The sequence below is a fragment of the Pseudorca crassidens genome, chromosome 19, assembly GCF_039906515.1.
Source record: "Pseudorca crassidens isolate mPseCra1 chromosome 19, mPseCra1.hap1, whole genome shotgun sequence".
Lineage (NCBI taxonomy): Eukaryota > Metazoa > Chordata > Mammalia > Artiodactyla > Delphinidae > Pseudorca > Pseudorca crassidens.
The window spans coordinates 48,621,802-48,647,022 of record NC_090314.1 but is presented as its reverse complement, the minus strand read 5'-3'; the positions used below and the strand labels follow the sequence as shown (position 1 = coordinate 48,647,022).

Sequence of the window (25,221 nt, the reverse complement as noted above, 5' to 3'; positions counted from 1 at the left end):
TTTCCTCTCCCCTTGCAATTCTATTCCTCTTCCAATCTCTTGACCCTCCTACTTTTAACCTCTTTTTTTTTTGCTGTACGCGGGCCTCTCACTGCTGTGGCCTCTCCCGTTGTGGAGCATAGGCTCCGGACGCACAGGCTGAGCGGCCATGGCTCACGGGCCCAGCCGCTCCACAGCATGTGGGATCTTCCTGGACCAGGGCACGAACCCGTGTCCCCTGCATCGGCAGGCGGACTCTCAACCACTACACCACTAGGGAAGCCCTTAACCTCTTCTTTTCCATTCTAAAAGTCTCCACCCTCTCTAAATCCTCATCTGTCTAGTCCTCTGGGTCCCAAGGGTCTACCACCCTGAGTCACAGACGTGTTGGCAGTTATTACACTTCAGGCTCTGTAAAAGGTAGGAACTATGTCCCACCCTTCTCTGAATCCCATAGTAACCAATATACGCCTTGCACGTAGAAGGTACTTTCTTAAATTCTTGACTTAATTGAAAAGTCAAAATGAGTGCTTCAGAAAAGCCTGTCTCTGGACTTCCCTGGTGGCGCAGAGGTTAAAAGTCCACCTGTCAACGCAGGGGACACGGATTCAATCCCTGGTCTGGGCAGATCCCACGTGCCACGGAGCAACTAAGCCCGTGAGCCACAACTACTGATCCTGCGCTCTAGAACTGGCAAGCCACAACTACTGAGTCCACGTGCCACAACTACTGAGGCCCGCATGCTGAGAGCCCATGCTCTGCAACAAGAAAAGCCACCGCAATGAGAAGCCCGTGCACTGCAACAAAGAGTAGCCCCCGCTCGCTGCAACTAGAGAAAGCCCGCATGCAGCACAAAGACCCAACGGAGCCAAAAATAATTTTTTTTAAAAAAGCCTGTCTCTTAGCCTAATCCGTCCCCCCTCTGAAGGTCTCCTGCCCTATTTTCTGTGCCCCCATGCATGCCCTGCCCCAATCTTACATGGAAAACGAGCTTACAATTTGCTTTCTCATCTTAGACTCACTTGAGCCTCAATAGAAAGCTATATGCTGGGTAAAACAGGCATTGGGGGAAAGAAGAAACAAACATTTTTTGTGTACCTACTAAGTTAGAAGGGTTAAGTAACTTGCCCAAAGTCAAATAGCTAATATATGGAAGAGTCAAGATTCAAACTCAGATCTTCTGACTTCAAGTCCCCAAACCTTCCACTTTCTTCCATTCTCCTACCCACACTTCCCTCCACATCCTTCTCTTCCCACCCCAATTCCACTGTGAGCTACTTCTGCAGGATCCCCACCTGGCCGTAGCCGGAGTGCAATCCTCTGGGGACTGACTTGAGTGATCTGGGAGCTGTCTCCAGAGCCCTTGTCACTGAGGGGCCTGGCCTCCAGGATTCTGGCCTCGCTGATGGGGAACTCGATGGACTCCAGGGCGCAGTCATCCTTCAGCAGATTCTCCTTCAGGTTACAGCGGGGCGAGCCCGGAGGCAGAGCCTGTAAGACGAGAGGAAGCCCTGTGATCAGAGCTACGGTGGTTCTCTGCTTCCTGCAGGCTCTGCCACATCCCAGCAGCCTAGAGCTTACCCAGCACTTTGGAGCTAAACCAACATAAATGAACTCGTGTGGGCCTTCCTAAGATAGCCCCTAGGCCTGTTGTACAGAAGGGGGAGACTGAGGCATCAGAAAGGTTGGGTGAGTGCCTGCTCATGGATGGGTAGGTAGGAAGAGGAACAGTACAGTAAGAGGCCTGTTGGACCAGTGTTTTCAAACTGTAAAATGCAGCCCACCTGTGGGCCTCAAAAATCAATGTAGTAGGTCTCAACCACCAATTTACTAAAATGCGACATAATGGAATAGAAAGTATCGAAGTGTGTAAGTGGTAAAAGTAAATATCGTTTTGGGAAAGGTTTATTTATTTCTTAAGTTGAAATCTTTTTTAAGCTTCTTTTTTTTAATATTTAGTTTTTATTTTATTCATTTATTTTGGCTGTGCCAGGTCTTAGTTGCGGCACAAGGGATCTTCATTGTGGCAGGCGGGCTTCTTAGTTGCAACATGCGGGATCTCGTTCCCCCACCATGGATCAAACCCCGGGCCCCCTGCGTTGGGAGCGTGGAGTCTTACCCACTGGACCACCAGGGAAGTCCCGGGAAAGGTTTATATGTTGGGGAGTAGGGTATAATGTGTATAATAAATAATGATAACAATGTATGTCTTTCTGTAGGTGAGGGTCAAAACAGTTTGGAAGGCACTGTGTTAAAACGCTGGCTGGGGTGTGAGATCCACGAGGGCAGGGACTATGTGTGTCTCATTTCCCCTCTATTCCCAGCACACAACGCGAGACTGACAACTAAGTGATGGGGGGAGGATATGGGGAAGCAGCAGAGAGTAGGCGCTAAGAGCACAGATTGGCTGACACTACATCTCAGCATTGCCTCCTCCTAGCTGGTTACTAGGGCGAGTCACCTAAACTCTCCAGGCTTCGCTTCCTCACCTATAACATGAAAATAATAATAGCCCCAGCTTCACAGGGATGTTCTGCAAGACCATATAAGACAGTGTGTGTAAAACACATAGCACGGTGCCTGCCATAGTGTAAATGCTCAATAAATCTTAGCTATTATTGTAAGATGTTCTATAAATAGTTCCTGGATAAATTAATTTTGAATACACTTCACAAGCTCAGGCAAATCCCATGATGTCAAGCCACTGATCAGAGCCTGTCCTATCACTTTCAGCTTCCTCCCTCACCCTGGCCAAATGGCAGACTGAGTGCCCTTCCAAACACCCCGGTGTGTATCCCACAGCCCTCTGGGGCTCGGTGTGCATTTCCACCTGAGTATTGAACGGGGGACATGCTGCATTGGAATGAATGCTAGAAATCAGGAAATGGGTTCAATCCTAGGTCTGCCACTAACCAGCCTGTGACCTCAGATAAGTCATTTCACTCCACTGAGCCTCAGTTCCCTCACCTGTTCACCCCTGTTAAAGGGGTTAGATGACATGGTGTTCTCAGTCCCTTCCTGCTCTGACATTCAGCAAACTTAGCCAGCACCGTGTGGGCGCAAGCCCATAAGGGCTTCTTGCCAGGCTGGGGGAACTGCCTGCAAAGCTAGAAAACCCCTCCTTGGACCTATTTCGAAATATCTAGGCCTTCAACCCCACAATCCCCCACATCCCTACCCACCCCCTCTCACAACCACTTCCAGAAGTCAGCTGAATAACCCACACCAATATCCCAGAACAGCCAGTGTTAACATTTATGGAGTACTCACTGCATGTCAGGTACCAGAAGAAGCACTTTACATGGATTATTGCAATCCTCCTGATCACGGTTCTGGAATGCTGGAATTATTATTATTTTACAAATTACAAACCTGAGGCTTGGAGGTTTCACAAATGAGGAACCCAATCTTACAAGTAAGAAATCGAAGGTCTGGAGAAATTAAGTATTTTGCCCAAAGCTACAGAGCTAAGAAGTGGCAGAAGTGAGATGCTGACTGGATTGTCTGACTGTAATTATCCTCATAAAACGGTATGTTGTATTGCATTCTGTGTAGAGCGGGAATCAAGGCAGAGAAGCAGGAATGTAGAAGAAACAGTCCCGGGAAGAGCCACACCTGAGAATGCACCAGGTAGGGAACAGGATGCAAGATGGGGATACGGGAGGTGTGGGAAGGATAGATAACATTCTGCCTTCTCAGCCCCTCAGGTGACTGGAAGCCATGTTTCCAGGAGAGGGACTGGGCCACAAGGAGACATCCATACTCAGAAACTCAGGACTCTAGCTTAAACCCGTCCCGATGCTCGACGCCCCTCTCCCACTCCTGCCCAGCCCTCCTCTGATAGGCGGAAAGGCTTCCCCATGTGGATGGGACCATGAACAACACCAACAGTACTACAAACTGAATGTGTGTCCCCCCAGAATTCATATATTAAACCCTAATCTCCAAGGTGGTGGTATTAGGAGGTGGGGTCTTGGGAGGTGACAGGTCATGAGGTGGAGCCCTCACGAATGGGATTGTGCCCTTATTGTAAAAGAAGGCCCCAGACATCTCCCTGGCCCCTTCCACCATGGGAGGACACGGTGAGGAGACGGCCATCGATGACGCTGAATTTGCTGCTACTTTGATCTTGGACTTTCTAGCCTCCAGAACTATAAGAAATAAATGTTTGTTGTTTAGCCAGCCTGCCTGTGGTATTTTTGCTACAGCAGCCTGAACGGACACAAATGGCATGAGGACCGCCCTCGCCTGGGCAAAATGTGGAAAGAGCTTCCAGAAGCCAGCAGCTTCCTTCTTCCTCTTCACGGGTCTGAGGTAGAGAAACGGCATCAGCAATGGGAAATGGTACATGAGACTTAATCTTCCTGGTTCAGAAGATCCCAACAGGACATCAGAGCTCCTCAGAGAGATGAAGATGCCCTCCCCTCACCCACCCAGGTCCCTCTGCCAGGGACAGAATGGCAGAAGGGAGAACTCACGAACACTGCACGTTTTTGTGCCCCAATTCTTGTAGCTTCTGTCCATCTCTCCCAACCCTTCTCTCTCAGGAAGCAGTCTCTTTCTTGCCCAAAAAACTCCCTACTGTATCTCTGATTCCAGGGTCCCACAAAACCCCAGAGAGAAAACCTTCCAAAAAAGGCAATGACTGGATGGACCGAGATGCCCTGAGTTGCTGATCCTTTCCAGGACTAAGACAGATGCTGAAGGAGAGAGAGGGAAGGGGGAGACCAGGAAACAATGAGAACAGCAAGGCCATCGTGTATCTTCAGGCTGCATCGGTGCAGGGAGAGAATATCTTGGCGGGGGTTTCCTGACCCCCACTTCCTAACGTGGCAGTGTTTATTAGAAGAAAGTCTGAAGTGCCAAGCCTTGCTGACAGTGCTTATGGTTTGTTATGAATTTCCGAAGAAATCTAAACACTAAGAAACAAAAACTGTCTCCTTCCCTCCCTCTCTGGCCGCTGACATCAGGGGTCAGGCCTGCTCCTCAGCCACGCTCGCCCTGAGAGCCTGCTGTCCCGAAAGGACACCAAGGCACTGACCTCAACACATCTGGGCCACATTCCTTTCTTAATCACCCAGGCTGAGAAGGTAAAAGGAATGTGTCCAGGTTACTCGGAGAGAAAGCTGGAAGGAGGGGGGGAGGAGTGTTCAAGTTCCAGTTCCCAGTGAAACCAGATGTTACACAAAAAGGGCAAAGATAACCAAGACCCAGGGGAAGAGCCAGAGCACAGCAGTGGGAGGTCCCAACCCACGTGCAGTGTGAGCTGAACTCCCGCCCTCTCCTGGCGGGAATTCAGCTCCTAGTCCCATTCTCCATTAATCCCATTTTAGAAACTGGGAAAGGACAGCATGAATAACTGTCATTATTCTACTTATTTCACAGGGTTGGACAGGGGATAAAACTGTGAATGGGAAATGCTTTCAAAATATAAAAATCTCAACGGAAGTCAAATATACTCAAATCCTTTTGATCTGATAGAAACAAATAGATTCAAATAGGCGACTCTTTTCTACTATTACCATTCTAACTACTGCTATTATTGCATACTCTTTCTTGGAGGACAAGGAACAATAGGTCGTGGTACATTTTATTTCCCCAGAGTGCTAACAAATGCCTCCAGTCCAAAAAAATGAACATTGTTCTCTTGACATCTGGTAAGGACAAGAAATCACTTGAACATAGAGAGACAGAGGTGTGGAGGGGACAGAAAGGAGAGGAAAAGGAAAGCATTTTAGTTTATGGTTATTGATACTCACACCCCACTGTTTACAGAGGGAGGAGCACTTTTAATATTATGCCTTTTTTTATGATAACAAATTGGGGCAAAACACTCAAGATGAGAGTTTGCCCTCCAGATTAAGAACAAAAATAGGAAGAAAGAAAAAGCAGCAGAGAAGTGAGAATGAAATTATATTAGTCACTAAAAAGGAATTAAACAGTGGCCTAAACCTCCCGCCACCAAAAAGGCAGAGAAGAAAAATGAGAAGTAAGTCCTATTAGAGTCTTCTTCTTTGTGGGATCCAAACCCTTTCTTCTTGTTTTATCCATGGATGTCAGGCTGAGTGTGAGCAGGTCTACCTTCTGACGTGCACTCACAACTATGGGAGAATTCCTAGTATTTCTCTCCACATTAGGGTTGCCAAATTTGGTAAATATTTGGGATATACTTATACTAAAAGTATTTGGGACATACTTATACTAAAAGTATTTCTTGTTTGATTCAAATTTAACTGGGGTGTCCTGTATTTTATCTGGCAACTTTAACTTCAGCTCCACCCATCATGACCCCAATGATCAGCCCCTTCAATTAGCAATATTTGCCAAACTTGCTATTGTAACAACCCATTCTGATGCAACAGGTTCAGGGTCCATCCTGGAAACCCTTATGTTTAACAAGCACCCTAGGTGATTCTTACCAGCAGGCAAATTTGGAAGGTTCTAGATCCCAACATGATGCCACCAAGGCCAAGATCACAAGCTGAACCTCTCTGTGAAGCCAGCCTCTCTGCTAGATTCACAGTCCAGAGACAGCACACCACCCCAACCCGTATCAGTATCCAGTCCCCCAAGAACACACCCTATGCAGATGAGCCCAAAACTCTGCACTCATCCACATTGGCTATGTTTTCCTATTACCCAGCCAAGGGCTTGCTATCCACACCCAGAGCTGCTGTCCTCCAGGACCAGGGAAAGCTGAGCCCAACCAGTTGTTTTTCCAGGCACTGCCAACTCTGCCTGTAACAGCCAAGGTAAGAGAGGCAGGAGCAGAGGGCTCTCCAGGATTGATTATTCAACAAATCACATGCAAAGTGGCCCAGATGGTTCACTTTTGGTTTCTAAAATCAACAGCCAAGGCACTTTCAGCAGTTAAACTTGGTCAGTGCAGGGGAAGCCCTCAGGAAAAAAACAGCAGTCCTGTTCAAGTTACAGTCCGGGATTCCCACCTCCCATTTCTCCCTGGTTGACAAATGTTAACCCACACTGGTCTCCTCTGCTACCCTTCCTCCCCTCTTAGATAACTGTAGTCATTCACTAAGCCCTTGGCCCTCCCGCTTCCCCAGGGTGCTGAGAACTCAGCAAAGGCCAGGAGGATGCTTGACTAACTTCCTGTGTCCCCCTCCCCCTCCCTAGGTCCTGTCCACTGATTCAATCCAGAGCAATAAATGTGACTTTATCACTCAAAAAAACCAAAAACAAAAAAAACACTTTCCTTTTTAAATTCCATCCTCCTAGAAAATATCTTATTGGACCATCTATCTCCTCTCATTAGTTTTCTTTGGTCCTGGATACACCCGTCTTCTCTCTGACTCCATCCCCCATCCCTAGGCTAGTCCTACATTATATTTTGATCCTACCTGGTACCTTTCCCACCCTCCTTCTTCCCTCCTCCCACCTTGGTATGCCCCATGGGAAAAAATTCACCACGGCCATCAATAAATATTCTACATATATCTCCAAATTCTGGTCACATGACCTAAGGGCTTTGTCTGGTCAGGCCTCAGCATGGCCTCAGCAGGCCAGTTACCTGGCTTGTTCCTATGCAGATCAAGACAGGTGACAGACATTCCAAGAATCCCAGACTCCTCTGAACCACAGTTTCTCCATTTTGTCTTGCTTTGGGTTGAAGAGAGGGGAGCATCTTTTGAGTGATACTAGGGCTTCTGCCCTGGCTACCCCTCTGCTCCAACCAGCTACAGGCCATCCAATCCAATGAGGCGCCCTCCCCATCCAGCTCTCCCTTCTTCGAGGATTCAGCTGCAGAATTCCAACTTCCTCGTAAAAGAAGCTTAATAATATCACGATGGTGACCAAGGGAAGGAGCACACGGCAAATGAGAAGGGAGGAGGCCACATCACACTTGAGCAGCCAGTTCAGCCCAGAGGGGTGGAGAACCTGCGGGGGTGGAGGGGAAGGGCTCACTCAACCCAGCCCCACCCCCAACTCCCAGCCCCAGGGAATATCTCATTTGCTAAATGAAGTCAATGTGGCCCAGATGTTGGGCAGCTGCCTCTGGAAGCAGTTCTCGTGCTGAACTGCTCAGAGGCCAAAGCAGTGTGCTGGGCTGGCCTCTGTCGTTCTGGCTGTCCTCTCGTTGAGGGATAAACACAGCCTCTCGGCTCCCACCCCCCACCAGCCTTCCAGGGAGGTTGCCTTTTTAGGAAACTCAGCAGATTGGGAAGAGAAGCAGAGAGAATGAGGGCCTGAGTTAGAGCAGTCACGGAGCTGCAGAGGGCAGGGACGGAGAGGGCACCTCAGGTGGCTGACACGCAGCCAGGCCAGGAGCTCAGGTAACCACCTGCCGGGGACCAGGCCCATGACTCAGCCCCAGACTCTGTGATCACTGGACCTTCTCCAGCCACACTCACCCCCCAGCTCTTGCCAGCTCCAAATTCCCATCCCAGCCACAAACACAGCCATTCCCTCAGACACACTCATTCCCTAGGGCCCCAGACACAACAAATCCTCTGCCTAGACACAGCTAACCCTTTCCTGTCACCCTCCGAGCCTCACCAAATTGGCCCAGCTCTTTCATTGACACCTTCCCAAGAGAAGGAAGGAAGGAGAGGCAGAGAAGAAAGAAAGGGGAAAATGTAAAGCCATGGGGGTCCAGTCATCAGACAGGAAAAGGGAAGAGAAGAGATCCTCTGTCTAAACAGCCCCCCACACAAGCGCAAAATCCCTTTCTTGCTTGCCTTTTAAAAATTCTGGAATGTTCATAAGCCAGCATCCCCTTTGTACCTATAACCCTCTCATGCCTCCCTTTTTGAGACCCGAGGCCCTGCTTCTCGGGGGTGTTGCACCCCAACAAAAATCAAGCAAAGTGTGGTAAAGGATGGCAATGGCTACAGAGAGGCCAGCAGGCCTAACCACTCTGCCTAAGGCCGGGGCCACGCAATACACTCTGGATGGCATTCCAGTAACAGCCCATGACAGCTCCCTTCGATGGCCATCAATGGGAAGGCTTCTCCCTAGTTTTGCTCAGAAGGGACAAGGGGCTTGCATACTTAGGAGGAAGGAGATATCCCCATGGGTCTGTCTCTACACAAAAGCAGCTAAGTCTGGGGAAGAAATAAAGTCGGATATCTGCTCCTTACCTCATCTGAACACCAGGCACACATGGGACTCACAGCCAGACATTGCTGGCAGGAGCTCACGCCTCGTGTGGCACAGATGTTGGGCCCTGTAACAGAGAGACAGAGGCATTAGTATCTCATCTGACATGACAAAGTACCTGGTCTGCCCCCATCCTTTCCCAGCTTTCCCAAATGCCCAGGTTTACAGCTCTCAGATGCACACAAATACACCTTACCCATCCCATGGACATGTACCAAACACAGGCTGTTTGGTAAGGGAGAAGGAGAATGAGGAAGGTCAGGAGAAACTCACCACAGCCCTCAATTGATGAGGTCACTGTGATGGCAAGTGATGGAGCAAGTGTCAGATCATAAATGACGGAAAGGCTTTAATTAACAACTGATTTGACACCTACATTGTACAAATGAAAATCTCAGGCCCAGAGCCATGGCAACGTACCCTCTCTCCAATTATTCTAGTGACTTAGTCACAGCCGCTACACAGGGAATTCAGAGCCCGGATGCACTAACATTAACACACGGTCTAAATATGGGGGTGGGGGGTGACCGCCATGGCAGTGTCCTACTGGCCTGCCAGGGGAAAGCAAATCTTCTCAAGCTTCCCAATACGTATATCTTGGGATCCAAGTATATAGAATGCTTTAGGGAAAACCGCAGAAATATTAGAAAAAGTTGACTGATACAAGCTGGAAGAACATGGAATTTTGGAGTTGGAAGACCTGTATTTGAATTCTGAATGCTCTTCTTCCTAGGTGTCATGACCTTGGTCAAGTTAGTTAACCTCCATGAAGTGATGATATCTGTCTCATAGGATGTGGGCAAAGAAGTCAGTGAGGTAAAGGAGAAGCAGTGGGTACACTACAAAATGCCACTCAAGTGTGAACAGTCTTCATACTGTCAAAGGACAGAGAAAAAGCTGCAGGGAGGAGCAGAGACAACCAGAGGCATGAAAAGAGCCTTGAGAAGCCCAACCAGGAAGCAAACCCCAGACATCTGCCTGGACGGAAGCCCCCATCCTCCCTCCTTCCCCCAGCTTAGCCTTCCTGGCCTCAGTCAGGTAAACCTCCAGAGCCCCAGGAAGGCCTTCTGCAGTACAGTCAGCCCTCCATATCCGTGGCTTCTGCATCCGCAGATTCAAACAACCACGAGTTGGAAATATTCAGGAAAAAAATTCCAGAAAGTTCCAAAAACCAAAAGTTGAATTTGCCACGTGCCAGCAACTATTTACATAGCATTTACACTGGATTTACAACTATTTACGTAGCATTCACATTGTAGTGTAAGTAATCTAGAGATGACTTATAGAATACAGGAGGATGTGCAAAGGTTATATGCAAACACTGAACTATTTCTATAAGGGACTTGAGCATCCTTGGATTTTGGTCGTCAGGGGAGCTTGGAATCAATCTCCCACAGATCCCAAGGGACGACTGTGCAAAGAGCAGAATGAGGGAGACCCATTCCTACTGTGACCCAATTATCTTGACAATTACTTTATCCAATTTTCCAAAGTGGCCCTTGCCCCCAGTTTGTAAGACCAGCAAATATATCTGGGGGAAATCAACCTCATCACTGGGATGTTTTCCCAGTGTCCCTGAAACTTCTTACGGAGCTGTCTCAGTCCCTTTTATAACAGCGTGGCTGAACTCCCTTTCAACATCTGGGGAAAATAAAAAATAAAAAAAAAAACACCCAGCAAATGCGTGTGTACACACATACACAAAATATTGTTAAGAAAAATTATCCAAAATGTGGAAATAGGCAAAGGGAGTACTGGGTGTCCTTTCAAGGTAATGCAAAGGGTTGACCAGTAGACCCACCATGCTTAGGGATTATCTGATTTTCCAGGGATGTGTACCTTTGTTTGACTTCTATCTTATGATTCTGTAAGAACAGAGGTTGACCTGTAGAAAACCAACAACAATGGAGAGCAACGTATATGATTCTTATCCAACAGCAACGTAAATGATTTCTGTCCGGTAGAAAAGGTAACCCCCAAAGGTTAAGGTTTATTGCCTTGTAGAACATTAACCAATTTTGAATCTGTTAGGTAACTGATTTCAGCATTCCTTTGACTGACTGACTATAACTCCCTTACTTGAATTCTCTTTTGAACTAGTCAACATCTTATTGGTTCCCTCATTAAGTTGGATGAAATCTTTGACACATGTTCATTTTATAGTTGTATGAGAATCATACTTTTAACTCTTTGAAAATTGCACTTTAACAGTATCCATCTCAGGGCAGAGTGACCTAACAGAAAAGGTACACACGCAGTCAGCAGACTGTGGTCCTAACTGAGTCACCCACTAATAATATAGTCTTGGATGAGTCATTTAATTCCTCTCAGCCTTAGTTTCTTCACTCCAATATTCCCAACTTATAATTATTTATGTATCTGCCTTAACAGCACTGCCGCTCAATAGATTTTAAGCCTCTTGAGGCCTGTCCTGACCAGCCCAGCCTCAGCCCTTGCTCAAAGGAGATGCTCAATAAATATATATTAGAGCAAATTGAGAGGTATTGTACTAGATCAGTTTTGTTTTGTTTTTTAAGCAACTGAGCTCATTTCTCCAAATTATGCATACAATTCCAATATAAAACAGGCAAATGGGTTGAAACTGTTCCTTGGGCAATTTAAATTTTCATTGTTCTCCACAAAACACTAGATTATATGTGGAATCCTTGAAGCGCCTTCTGGAAGCCCCACATTTCCTCAGAGCCCTGAGTCTGTCTAACTTCAAAGACCTTTCCCAGGACTTCCCTGGTGGCACAGTGGTTAAGAATCTACCTGCCAGGGCTTCCCTGGTGGTGCAGTGGTTGAGAGTCCGCCTGCCAATGCAGGGGACACGGGTTCGTGCCCCGGTCCGGGAAGATCCCACATACCGCAGAGCGGCTGGACCCGTGAGCCATGGCCTCTGAGCCTGCGCGTCAGGAGCCTGTGCTCCGCAATGGGAGAGGCCACAACAGTGAGAAGCCCGTGTACCCCCCCAAAAAAAAAGAATCCACCTGCCAATGCAGGGGAAATGGATTCGATCCCTGGTCCGGGAAGATCCCACATGCCGTGGAGCAACTAAGCCCACGTGCCACAACTACTGAAGCCCGCGTGCCTAGAGCCCGTGTTCTGCAACAAGAGAATCCACTGCATTGAGAAGCCCACGCACCGCAATGAAGAGTAGCCCCTGCTCGCCACAACTAGAGAAAGTCCGGGTGCAGCAACAAAGACCCAATGCAGCCAAGAATAAATAAATAAATTTAGTTTAAAAAAGGCCTTTCCCAACCCTAAGATTCTTCAAGTGATATGCTACTGCGAGCCCCTGAGTAACCTCTGGGGCTCCAGCCTCTGACGGACTCCAACCTAAGCATGCCATACAAGGACTGCGAGGTGGAGATTACGGCAGTGGCTCCAGACCTGGCCCTACGGCACCAAGGCCACCTCTGAGCTGGGGTGGCCCTCAGCCAAGATGGTGGCCATCTTCCATCTTTCTAATGGAAGAAAAGTAGCCAATCTTCCCAGAGCTGCCAGATTCAGAATGCCTGAATGTTCAGAACCAGCAATGCATCCAGAGGGCCTCTCCCTTCACGGGCTGCCTGGCCGGCTGTTAGCTCACAACCGCTCTTTTCTCAGCCAGATGGGAACTCATCCCCCTTTTACTGCCTTATTGGAAGAGTTCTGAGAGAAGCACAGCCTGCACTATTTTAGGCATCCCCTTTTGAAGTTTCCATGAGAATCTACATCCATGGGAGTACTTCTGGACATAAGTGACATGGATTTTCGGTAGGGAGAGGAGACGCACAAGATCGCAGGAAGCGTCAGAAGAGAGAAGCGGGCTGTGGGAGGTGTGGGCGCTGTCTAATTATTTTTTGAAAACTTTTCCCAGTCTATCCATTTAGCCATCCATTCATTCTCAAATTAGCATTTCCCCGTGAGTCCTTGACTCATAGCCACAAAAGCAAGCCTTATCAGATGTGAAATAAACAACAGCAGCCCCACCCCCACCCCCGCAGTGAACGGGCAGTCCCTGACCCCAGAGGATGCTATGAGCTGCTGGGACTTGTTCTTTAGGAAGTCATGGCTGGGGAGTCACGGTTACCCAGCTCCCCTTACCTCTCCTTTTTAATGAATCACAGGTTGATTTCATGAGAATCAATGATTCCCCCCCCCACCCGCTTCCTGGGATGCCCCCCACCAAGACCTGCGACCAAGGGCAGGTTCCCCAGAATGCAGTGGCTGAAAGCGACTGACTCATCAGAAGTCTCTGTGCCTGGGCCATGCTGATTCAACGAGCCGCTGCTCTGAGGCCACCCCTCCCCCAAAACATGTGGAAGGAGTTTGGGCCTCTGTTTCCAGTCATTCATAAGGCCTATGTTCCTGCTCAGCCTCGGAGGCCCAGACTTGGCTCTGCTGGAGAATCAAGGGTCTTCATCAGAACTTTGTCACTGAAACAAATTAACAACCCTAGCACCCATTTTCTTGGACAGCTTAGGCACAGCGAGGCAACAGGAGGACTGGCCCTGGTCCTCCCGGTGTAGTTATAAAGCAACCAATCCCTGTCACCCTCTGAGCAAAACAGCTGGCAAGACAGAAAGTTCTCCATAAAGGCTGCAGCTGCTATGGTTGCTATTGTTTTTATTGTTGCTGTTTTTATCCTGAGGCCCAAGCAGTTGAAGGCAGGGGATCAAAAGTGACCACCTGGAGGAGTGGGATAGGGAGGGTGGGAGGGAGGGAGACGCAAGAGGGAGGAGGTATGGGAACATATGTATATGTATAACTGATTCACTTTGTTATAAAGCAGAAACTAACACACCATTGTAAAGCAATTATACCCCAATAAAGATGTTAAATATATATATATATATATATAATCTAGGAGGGATGGCCAAGAAGAGAAGGCCAATTAGAAAACATAGACAAGACCAGCAAAGAACTTTGCCTGGAAAGTAGAAGTAGAAGGCTGTGGTTTGACACATCAGCCCAATTCACAGAACCAGAAGAGAGACAAAGGGTGGGGAAAATGGAGGAAAAAAAGGGAACAAGGAAGGGAGTTGGAACCAGTGGAAGTCATGATGCGTCAATGAGAGCTATTTTGAGGATATGCTGTCCAATTAGACAGGATGTCAGAACACAGGAACGGGCCACCCTAGTGAGGCCAGGGGACTCCAGGAGAGGGCTCAGTCAGAGGGAGAGGTGTTCAGTGGAAGGGAGGACTGTCCATACCGCAAACACCATGGGCATCTCTCTTACTATCTGCAGGGAGGAGTTCTGGCCGGGGTCTCCAGCCCTGCCACTGACCTTTGACTAGTGACTTCTCAGATAGGTCCATGGGGACACTGGGTGACTCGGGCAGTGCCTGACCTTCCATTGTAGTCACCTGGCTGGGTGAGTCATCCAAGAACAAAACAGAGGCTAACGGTGCTGTGGATGCAACAAGTGGTTTCTCTAGAACAAGCTGTTAAGAAAGTTTATCTTATTTTTGTTCTTTCATTTACATGCAGCAGCAGCTCAGTAATCCAAGGAAGGGGAAGAAGGCAGGAAGGTGGGATTCAAGGTAACACATACCTCTGTGCTCTGAGCAGAAAGCTTCAGTAAGCATCTCCCAAAGCAGTAGGGAGTCCAAACTACCGTACAGGAGGCAGGCTGATTTCAGGGATTTTCAAATGTTTAAAAAAAAAAGTGCATCAGAGCCAATTAAATATGGTACTTAACATCAGAAGCCGTTTGTGTACAATTTGCCTCGACCAATATTAAAATGTGTTACAGGTTGAATTGTGTCCCCCAGAAAGATATGCTGAAGTCCTAACCCCCAGTACCTACAACTATGATCTTATTTGGAAATAAGGTCTTTGCAGATGTAATCAAGATGGGGTCATTAGGGTGGGTGCTAAACCAGTATGACTGATGTCCTCATAAGAGGAAAACACCACGTGAAGACAGACAGCGAGAACGTTGCCGTATAAAGACAGAGGCAGAGATTGGAGTGATGTAGCTGGAAGCCAAGGAACGCCAAGAGTTGCCAGCTACCACCAGAAGCTAGGAAGATATGAGGAAGGAGTCCATCCAGCGTCTCAGAGGGAGCATGGCCCTGTTGACACCCTGATTTCAGATTTCTAGCTTCCAGAGAGAATAAATTTCTGTTGTTTTAAGCCACCCAGTTACAGCAGCCCTAAGAAGCTAATAATACAAAATGGATTTGCATTTCCATAGCATATATGACATGATTTTGAGAAACACTGCTCTGAACTACTCTGCATGATTGAAAAAAGCCAGCCTAACCATTTTGTAATGGTTAACCCACCTATGGATAACAGAAAAGTGTTTACTCTTCTTTTATACTTTTCTACTAACATATATCAATGGTGTTGGCATTCATTCATCCACTCACTTACTCAACAAATATTCACTGAGTACCTACCTGTGTCTGGCACTCTGCTAAGCACTGGAGACACACTGATGAAATAAACAACCCCCTTACTCTTGTGGAGCTTAGAGTTTAGCGAAAATCAAACATGCTCAATAGAAAGCCAAAACATACACAACGAAAAAGTACAATTTCAAAAAGTGGCAAAGGCACTAAGAAAATAAAGCAGGACAAAGCATCGGTAAGGGGAGGGTGTCTCCTTTAAAGAAAGGCCTCTCAGAGTGACATTTCAAAATGATATGAAGGAGTGAGTCATGGGAAGAACTAGGGGACGAGTATTCCAGAAAGAACGCACAGCAGCTACATGGTCCTCAGCCTCTTAAAAAAACAGCAGGAAGAGAGAGGGAAGAGGAGAGAGATAGAGAGGCGGTTGGAAACGCAGTCAGAGACCATAATACTGGGAAGCAGTAGCCATGGTAGGGAGTGTGGCTGTCATTCTCCATGTGGTGGGAAGCCGCTGGTGGGCTGTGAGCAGAGGTGAGCAGAAGATCATCCTGGCCACGAAAGCAGGGCAGACAGTAGGGGAACAAGACCAGAAGGAGACCAATTAGGAAGCATTACAACCATCCAGGCAGCAGATGGCAGGGGGCTGGATTTGGATGGTAGTGGTATCCATGGCATGGTTAGACCCTAGATGTTCTCTGAGGACTTGCTGATCCACTGGCATGAGGGACATGACCGAAAGACAGGAAGGATTTCTCCCTGAACAAGTGGATCCCCTTGGACAAAGTTCAAATGTACTGACCACTGGCCATGCCCTTTCACTGACCTTTCTTCAGCCAGTAGGCCCTGCCCTTGTAAGCGAAGCCAGAACATGTCTTGTTATCATCTCCAACTGGGATAATTAAGTCGCCATGTTTTATGCTGAACACTGCATAAAAAGGATAGAGTCCTGTCTTCTGTGTAGTTATTATCTAAAATTAACACCCAGCCCCTGGAAAACACCCTGAGGACAGGGGGAGTAAAACGATGAACAGTGTAACAGTGGATGTGGTGGGGGAAGCATGGTGGTGGGACAGCAGACAGGAGACCTCAGGTCTAAAACCACTTTTACAGCTCCACTGGCTGTGTGACCTCAGGCACGTCCCTTCATCTCTCTGGTGCTCTCTCTAAGGTCCAGTGTCACATCTCTATTCGAGAACTTATAATTGTTCCCTCCTATTTAACGGGTGCAACCCAGCCACATCAGCCAAGCACTGGAGACCTTCCTTTCCCCCATGCTCCCAAATATGGGCGGAACACTTACCTCACGAGTTGTTAGGATTAAACGAGATAACTCAGATGAAAGAACCACGGATAGCAGAGTGGATGCTCAGTAAATGCTGGTTTCCTTCCTACTTACCTTCATGCAAATCACTTCCTGCACGAGGAATGCCCATCCCCCCCACACCCCTACCCGCCTCAGGGTCAGATGAGAGAGGGTCCTTGGTCTCTACAGGATACAGTGAAGAATCACTGGCCAGGAGACAGGAGACCCCACCAATGACACTAAACTAGTTGTGTTATCTTGGGCAAGTCACTTCACCTCTCAGGACCTCCCTTTGTGCTTCTCTGTAAAACAAACGGTATTAGATGAGATGATTTTCAAGCTGCCGCCCGCCCTGGAAGTATATATATTCCGAACAGAAAGCATCAACAAGCTGACTAATACTCTAGGAAGCCTAACATCCCAGGGCCCCAGAACCCTCAAATATTGCACACATGTCCGTTTCTTCCTAACAGCCTAACTAATATTTGATTCAAATGTTGCATCTCAAGTTCTGGAAAATTTTATCAGCACAGGCCCCACCTCCCATCTGACTCATTCAGTATAGAAAAGAGGCAAGCCCATACCAAGTTCTGTTTGAGGCCCAGCCCAGCAGCACCCTTTTGGTGACCTCCTTGGCATTCAACTGTCCAATTCTGCTACTTTTCCTCCTGAGGCTCATATCTTGTGGGTATAAACAGCAGGCGGTGGTGCTGTCACCAGCCCTTGCTTCCAGCCTGTCTTGGTAGGAAGGCAAATTGGTCCCACCATTTTGGAGGACAATTTGGAAAACCTATTAAAATTAAAATTTAAAATATTCGTGTCCTTTGACCCAGCAGCTTTCGTTTAAGAAATTCAGCCTGCAGAAACACTTGAACAAAGGTGCATAATAATGAACAAGGATGTCCCCTGCCGCTTTATCAGTAGTAGCAGATAATTGGGGGTGATCCCAATGTCTACTAACAGGGAATTGGTTAAGAAAATTCAGGTATATCCACATAGCAATATGCCTTCTGGCTAGAGTTACAGCTCTTGGCATAAATAGTAATGGAAGGCCATGCACTGATATAAAAAGATGCTCACGGTATATTATTAAGTGACAATGATCCTACTGTGGATGATTCTGCTTGAGAAACAACAATAATGATAAATCATTATATATGGTGACATATACATAGGAAAAAAATTCTGGAGTAACTGTCAACAGTGGTTATCTTTAAGTACAAGACTACAAGGGACTTGTACTTTCTACATTATTCTATTTCTGTACTGCTTGACTTTCTTTTTTTTTCCAGCCGTGCCATGCAGCTTGTGGCATATTAGTTCCCTGACCAGGGATTGAACCTTAGCCACTGCAGTGAAAGCGCTGAGTCCTAACCACGGGATGGCCAGGGAATGTCCTTGAATTTTTTTCCCCCCACAAAAAGTTGAATTCGTTTTATAAGCTCAAAAAAAACCTAAAGCTAATTTTAAATGTCTTCTCTTCTGTCTCAGTCTCTACATTTGCATTCATTTAAAGGTAGGCTCCCCAGGGCATGCCAGGCTCTCTACAAGCAAGCACCTTCAGCCCCAAAACCCAGTAGCCTCTTGGAATCCCAAAGCTCAAGGGGAACTCCAGAAGTAACTTGGCCAGCCCGCTCCCACAGCCTTCAGGAATCTCCCAGGAGAGTGTGGTCTAGTCTCTATCTGTAGGGGTCCCAGAGTGGGGGCACCGCACGCCCTCCTCTTCCACCTTCCCAAGGAGTTGGTCAAACCTGCCCCTTGCAGGTGGCTCCAGCCCAGGTTCAACCTGGAGGAGTTTATCACGTGCAGTGGCTAAAGCAGGGGGTTGGAATCATCAGCGGTTCTCACAGACCTGGGTTCCCTCTATCCAAGAATCCCATCACCAAGCAGATTTAGGGTTGACGACAGGGACTTTCAAAGTGGCTACTGAATGTGCCTTTTGCCAAACTTCTGGAGCTTTCTTCCAGGGCGAAGTTTTTCAAGCTTCTTTTTAACTGCAGACCTCCCTTTTTTCCCCCCAAAGAAATCCTTATACGAACTTCCACACTATTAATCAGCTAAAGGAAAAACTTCTCCAGCTGGTGGTGGGGAAGGGCAAGAGCAAACCAACATCTCTCCCTTTGACACATTCACCCGTTTGCAGCCCTTGAGACCCCAAGAGCCTGAGGCCCAGAGGTAAGATGACTTGTTCAAAATCACCCAGCAGATTGACAGAAAAGTCTCTAGGGCCATGAATTGCATATTGGTTTCTCAATTCCAGACCCACAGTTCTTTTCATCCTGAGGGTTTTTTCTCTATATGAACAAAAAAGTGGCTTTTGTTAAGTTGAAAAAATGTAACACAAGTTTAGGTAAAAGAATAGACATACACATGAGAATTATTACATATATACATACCAATGAGAATTATTACATATACATATTACATATGCAAGTTTAGGTAAAGGAATACACATACCCATGAGAATTATTACATACATTATTACATAATGCAATAATTCTTGCATTATTACATATGCAAGGATTATTACATATGCAAGATTTTACAAAAAATATGAATGGAACACACCATCTAATTAATAGTGAACATTAGGGGGGAACAGAATTAGAGGGGAACCAGCCATTTACTCTCCAACATGTGGCTTTCATATAATGAGCACATATCACCTCATTCACCCCGTGAATGTTTAAATAGCTTTACTAACTGAACTAAGAAATGCTGGCAGGGAGGAAGAGAAGTCTTTTTGTGGGAACATGAAAGAAAACCAGAAAGGAAGACTTACGGTGGGTTGTTTTTTTCAGAGATGCTACCCCAAATTTTAAAAGGTAGAACAGCCCCAGTTTACTTAGCTTCTAGCTCCAAAGATTGTGACATACCATATTTGACCACATTTGATTTTAGGACCAAGGATAATAAAAGTGCTGGCTGCAAATGCATCTATCCAATTTCAAAATTTAGAAATTGAAAGCTGGATCTGGGTTTAACAGATATAGCCCCCTGCTTTCAGGGTAACTGTCTCAGAACCTGAGGAAGACAGAGTAGCCTGGGATAACCTCTTAACATTCTGATATACGCAACAACATGGATGAGTCTCGAACACATTATGCTAAGTGAAAAAAGCCAGACTTGGGCTTCCCTGGTGGCACAGTGGTTGAGAGTCCGCCTGCCGATGCAGGGGACGCGGGTTCGTGCCCGGTCCGGGAAGATCCCACATGCTGCGGAGCGGCTGGGCCCGTGAGCCATGGCCGCTGAGCCTGCGCGTCCGGAGCCTGTGCTCCGCAACGGGAGAGGCCACAACAGTGAGAGGCCCGCTTACCGCACACACAAAAAAAGCCAGAATTGAAAGGCTACACACTGTGTGATTTCATTGATATGACATTCTGTAAAAGGAAGAATTGTAGGGACAGGAAACAGATCTGCCAGGAAATAAAGGCGGGGAAAGGAAATTGTTGACAAGGAGCTCAAGACAACTCTTTAGGGTGATGGAAATATTCTGTATCTTGATTATGCTGATGGTTACTTGACTGAGCATTTGTAAAAATTCATAGAACTGTACACCTAAAAAGGATGAATTTTACAGTACATAAATTACACCTAAATAAACTAACTATAAAGAAAAGAGTGTTCCTGGCGATACTGTGTGCATGCAGAGAAAGGCAGATTTTATAAATTTTTGCTGCAGAGTCTCCCATTTAAATAAACACCAGCAGTTCACACAGGGAGAACAGGCAGTGTCATCTCCCTGCTGCCACCTGCACTTCCACTTGTGACCTGAGCTCCATCAGCCACAATGATTGTCCCACTCAGAAAGGGCCAGGGGTCAGGAGAAGAGAGAATAGGCGATGGGGTGACGCAGCAGGCCAGCTCTGTGGGCAGCAGAGGGGGGTGGGTCAAGCCAAATGGTTGATCCCTGAAGCCGCTCAGTCATTCCCCCATTTAATTATCTGTCTGCTGATTCATGAGTTGTGGTTCCTGTGGGCATGTTTCCTGGCTATCCCTGCCAACAAGGGCAGAAGGAGTCTTAGGGCTGGGAGGGGATGATAACCAGAGATCCTGAGTGGGGTGGGGAGTTGTCGAGGGGGAATTTCTACTAGGAAATTCCAGAGTCATATCCAGACTCCCCCTCGTCACTGTTGCCTCCTTGCCCCAATTATGCTGTGCCCAAGAGACCTCAGCTGCTCACACTCACAATTTTGAAGGTGGTAAAGAAGAATGCTGCCCTCCTGTGTATATTCCCCCAGGAGGTGGGGGAAAAAGCAAACACTTCACAGAGGATCCCCTGAGTTTCCAGCACCCTCAGAGCAGAGGTCTAAATGGTGCAAAAGTATAGAGGTCCAAATGCCCAAAGAACTCATGGGCTTGGCTGTATTCTAATATCCTCCAGAATGCCCAGATGGAGCACTTGAGGATCGTCTATGAATGAATACAGACATTCAAATATTGGGTATCTTAAGGTGAGGCACATCTCCTCTAGATGCCTTTTCATAGCTTTCCATAGGTACGTATTTTGCCACCTATGTGTCAGCCACTGGGCATAGAGTGTCAAACAAAATAGACATGTCCTTCTTCTCAAAACCTGTGAATGTATTTTACTTTCCTCTTTTCCCAGGGATAGAACTTAAGGTTTTCTCATGGATAAAGCAAATGTATGGGCCTCTCTTCCTCTTGGACTCTTCTGTGAATTCTTATTGCGACGGAGCGGCTGAGATATGCCAAGCCACAAATGCAGAACGGGTTGAAATAAGGAGGAGTCCCCTGTCACATAGCCATGGGAAAAGGGATCCCATGGGTCTCATTTAGGAACCTGGATTGTATTCATGCATGAAGCAGTAGCAGCCTTACCTCCAATACATTGTAGTTACCAAGGATAGGAAGAATAATGCCATTTATTGAAAACTTTTTTTGTGCCTTTATCTCATTTAACTGGCACAATCATAGAAGTATTATTTCCTCCACTTTACAGATGAGGAAACTGAGGACCCAAGAGATTAAGTCACTTGCCCAAAGTAAGACATAATAAGAGGCAAAATCAAGAATTAAACCCACATCTGATTGGCTTTAAGTCATAGCTGTCCCCTTCCCCAGCCAACAAGGCTTCCTCCTATGTCTCTCCAGGCTCTGAGGGCTCCTGCAGAGGGTTTCAGTTGGAGAGTTTCCAGAATATAAATCAGGAGGAGAAATCAGCACCTCAGCTCAGAACTAATCAATTTAGATGGTGATAGCAAACAAAACTTGTCACTCAGTAGGTCTCAGATTAGAATAAAGAACCATATTTGGGGGCTTCCCTGGTGCCGCAGTGGTTGAGAATCCGCCTGCCAATGCAGGGGACATGGGTTTGAGCCCTGGTCCGGGAAGATCCCACGTGTCGCGGAGCAATTAAGCCTGTGTGCTACAACTACTGAGCCTGTGCTCTAGAGCCCGCGAGCCACAACTACTGAGCCTGCATGCTGCAACTACTGAAGCCCGTGCCTAGAGCCCATGTTTTGCAACACGAGAAGCCACCGCAGTAAGAAGCCCGCACACCGCAACAAAGAGTAGCGCCTGCTCGCTGCAACTACAGAAAGCCCGTGTGCAGCAACGAAGACCCAGTGCAGCCAAAAATAAATAAATTAAATTAATAAATTTATATAAAAAATAAAAGAACCATATTTGGGGAAGCCACAAGACCCAAGAGTTCTTGAGTGAAACTAAAAAGATCACCTTTGCACATAAATTCCAAAACTCAAGTCTATGCTCAAACAACCTCTCTATTCCCCATACGAGACTCTCCCACTCTGGGGTGGCCTCTCTGTGCCACTGCCACCCAGTTCTGTCTCTGTCCCTTCAACACTGTGTATCCCAATATAGCTCTCCAACTCTCATCCTGCATCTGCTTCCCAGGGATCTGATGTTACCTGCAAGCCAGCCCCCAACACTGAGATGGGGGATTTAATGACAATTGCAACTGCTTTTACGGGGGGCTTATTACTCTGGAGGTCTTCTCTAGAGCCCATGCTCTTAAATATGACTCTATCCTGCCTCTCAGAGGGAGTCTGAGGCTAGCTCAGTACAACCTATCACCACTTCTGGAATCACCCCAATCACAACAATGAATCTGTGAACAGATCCCCAAGAGGATATTTCATGCAAACTTAGGTATGTCAATGCAGTGGAATCCTCCATGTATTATTGAAAAAAAAAACAGATCGACAAAAGGTATACTCAGGGGTGGAGAAAGAGACACCAAAATAACAAATACGCTCTTCATTTCACTAATTGATCCAAGCACCATGCTAGGCTCTATCTTGTGTTACCTTACTTACTTCTAAAACTGTAAGAAAATATAATGATTAGATTCAGAAATCATTCTGAAATTCAGGAAGCTGTACATGTGGGAAAAAAAAAGCAAAAATGTTTTAAGTTCATGGAAGCAGGCATCTCCGTAGGAGACACCTGAACTGCCTCTGGATTTCTCCATTCAGACAGCATCTGAACCAAGGCTCTAACCTCTCCCAGGGCTGAATGCTGGAGATTCATAATTCCATGCCACAGTCATCAGGCTGCTCACTGCAGGCTAAAGACATCAGCTGACCTGTCTGAGCATCTGTCACATGGGAAGCTTCAGCAGTAATAACTTAAACAGCCCCCTATATATTATCTCTAACTCCTTCATCAAGTTATGGGTCATAAATTGTGATGATTTCATGAGTGTATACTTATCTCCAAATTCAAGTCATATACATTAAATATATACAGTGTTTTGTATGTCAATCATACCTCAGTAAAGTGGGTTTTTTTTAATGATGCTGTTGCCCTCTCCTGCACAATCTCTTATACATGCACGAATCTTGAAGGAAGTCATCAAGTATTTATGAATAGCTATGTTCGAAATGGCCTTAGCAATAAATCTTACTTTTTAAAAAATATCTAAATTGCCCTACAATGAGTACTACTCTTTTCACTAAAAGTAGGTATATGCACACTTGTGCGTCCTCTGCAGAGAAACACAGAGGACCAGGAGCCAGCGTTCTCCCTGGGAAGGTCACCCAGGCTCCAGAAAGATCACGGGCAGCACCCTTGGGCTGTGCTCTGCTCTGCCCCTCGCAGCACCAAGGAGGCCGAATGCCAACTGCCTTGGCAGCTAACAGTGTGCGCAGCAGCAGGAGAGACAAAGCCAGGGAGCCAAGCCAGCTCCAGGGACCCCTGGCGTAGCAGCTCGCATACAGTGGAGATTTTTCGGATGCTGGGTTTGTCCCGGAAGCAGAGGCACCGCTGCCACCCGGGGACACTGTAGGAGGCAGAGCCCTCATCCTCCTCCGAATCGTTCCCGCGGGGAGCCACCAAGCAAAAACCAAACAGAAACTTGGGAGAAAGTGTACACAAAGAGAAAGGGGAATGTCGAGTAACCGGCAAACCCGGGGACGCACACACTCTCATCCGAGAAGCTACAACCGCATCCCTCTGCCAACGCGCGGGAACAGCCCCGGGAAGCCCCAGCTCTCCTTGGCTTCCAGAGCCAGTCTGCCTTCGGAGGGCCGGGACCACCTGCGATGCGCGCAGCCGGGGCTGAACTCGGGGCTCAGAGATGCGCCCACCCCACCGCGCACGTTGAGACCGCCCGGAGCAGGCGCCTAACCTGGCTAAGGGCTTCGGTGTCCCGGAGGACCCGCCCCTAGGTAGCCTCTCGCCTTTCCCACAGCGGGGCCCGGAAGGTCCCCAGCTCCGGGCTCCGACGGCCCCAGGCTGGCCCCGCGCACTCGGAGCGCAGCCGCGCAGGACCCGCCCGCCCGGTTTCCCCGCTCGAAGTCTGCACACTTGGCTGCGTCCCCGCCGCGCGGGAGCCTCACTCACCTCCGACGCCGACGCCCGCCAGCGCTCCCAGCACCAGCACAGCGGCCCACAGCGGCAGCGCTCGCATCTCGTCCGCTGGCCGCCGCGCTCCGCCTCGGCCGCGTCCTCCAGCCCCACAGCTAGCAGCGGCGCCCGCGGCCGCTTTTCCCGTGGCCGAAGGGGAGGGGACGCAGGGGGTGGAACGCAACGGGGCGGGCCGTGGACTTGCGCTTCCTCCCCTCTGGCAGTTTTCTGGACCCTCCACCGCATGGGGGGAAGTGAGAAACCGCCGCTCGTTTCTCGCCACTTCGGCTCAGCCGGCGGGGATCGCCGGCGGGTACGCAAGGCAAGACTGGGACCGGGGAGAGGGGAGCGGGGGTCGAGGTCGCATCTTCCGCAGACATCCTGGTCCCAGGGTGCGCGCTGGGCACTTGGAATACTTAGAACAACCAGGAGCCTCTGGCACTTTTTCCTGGAGACACCCACGCGGCTTTCTCTTTCCCCTGAATTCCTTGGGCACTTGCCCTCTGTACCTTGAGTTTTGGTCATTCACACATTCATTTAATTGACAAACCTGCTGAATGCCTACTCTGTGCCAGGCCCCGGTTTAGTCCTTTATTATTCACTAATTTTTATCTTGGGTTGGTTCGGTTTTCAGGTAAACTGT

General features: G+C 47.8%; 1 protein-coding gene across 3 annotated transcripts in view; it reads right to left on the bottom strand.

Annotated features, from left to right (window-relative positions):
• The window catches only part of ITGB3 (integrin subunit beta 3), a 51,972-nt gene extending 27,077 nt beyond the window's left edge, over window positions 1-24,895 (bottom strand). The window contains exons 1-3 of one of the 3 annotated variants that reach the window (XM_067717285.1): window positions 24,576-24,700; window positions 9,078-9,163; window positions 1,275-1,470 (exon numbers count right to left, since the gene is read on the bottom strand). In XM_067717285.1, the coding sequence (XP_067573386.1) occupies window positions 1,275-1,470; window positions 9,078-9,163; window positions 24,576-24,642 (349 nt within the window). In that variant the 5' untranslated portion in view covers window positions 24,643-24,700. Of the gene's footprint in view, window positions 1-1,274; window positions 1,471-9,077; window positions 9,164-10,897; window positions 11,847-24,575 lie in introns of those variants that run through there. The other 2 variants (XM_067717283.1, XM_067717284.1) reach the window with 2 other exon arrangements.
• Window positions 24,896-25,221: the final 326 nt, after the last annotated feature.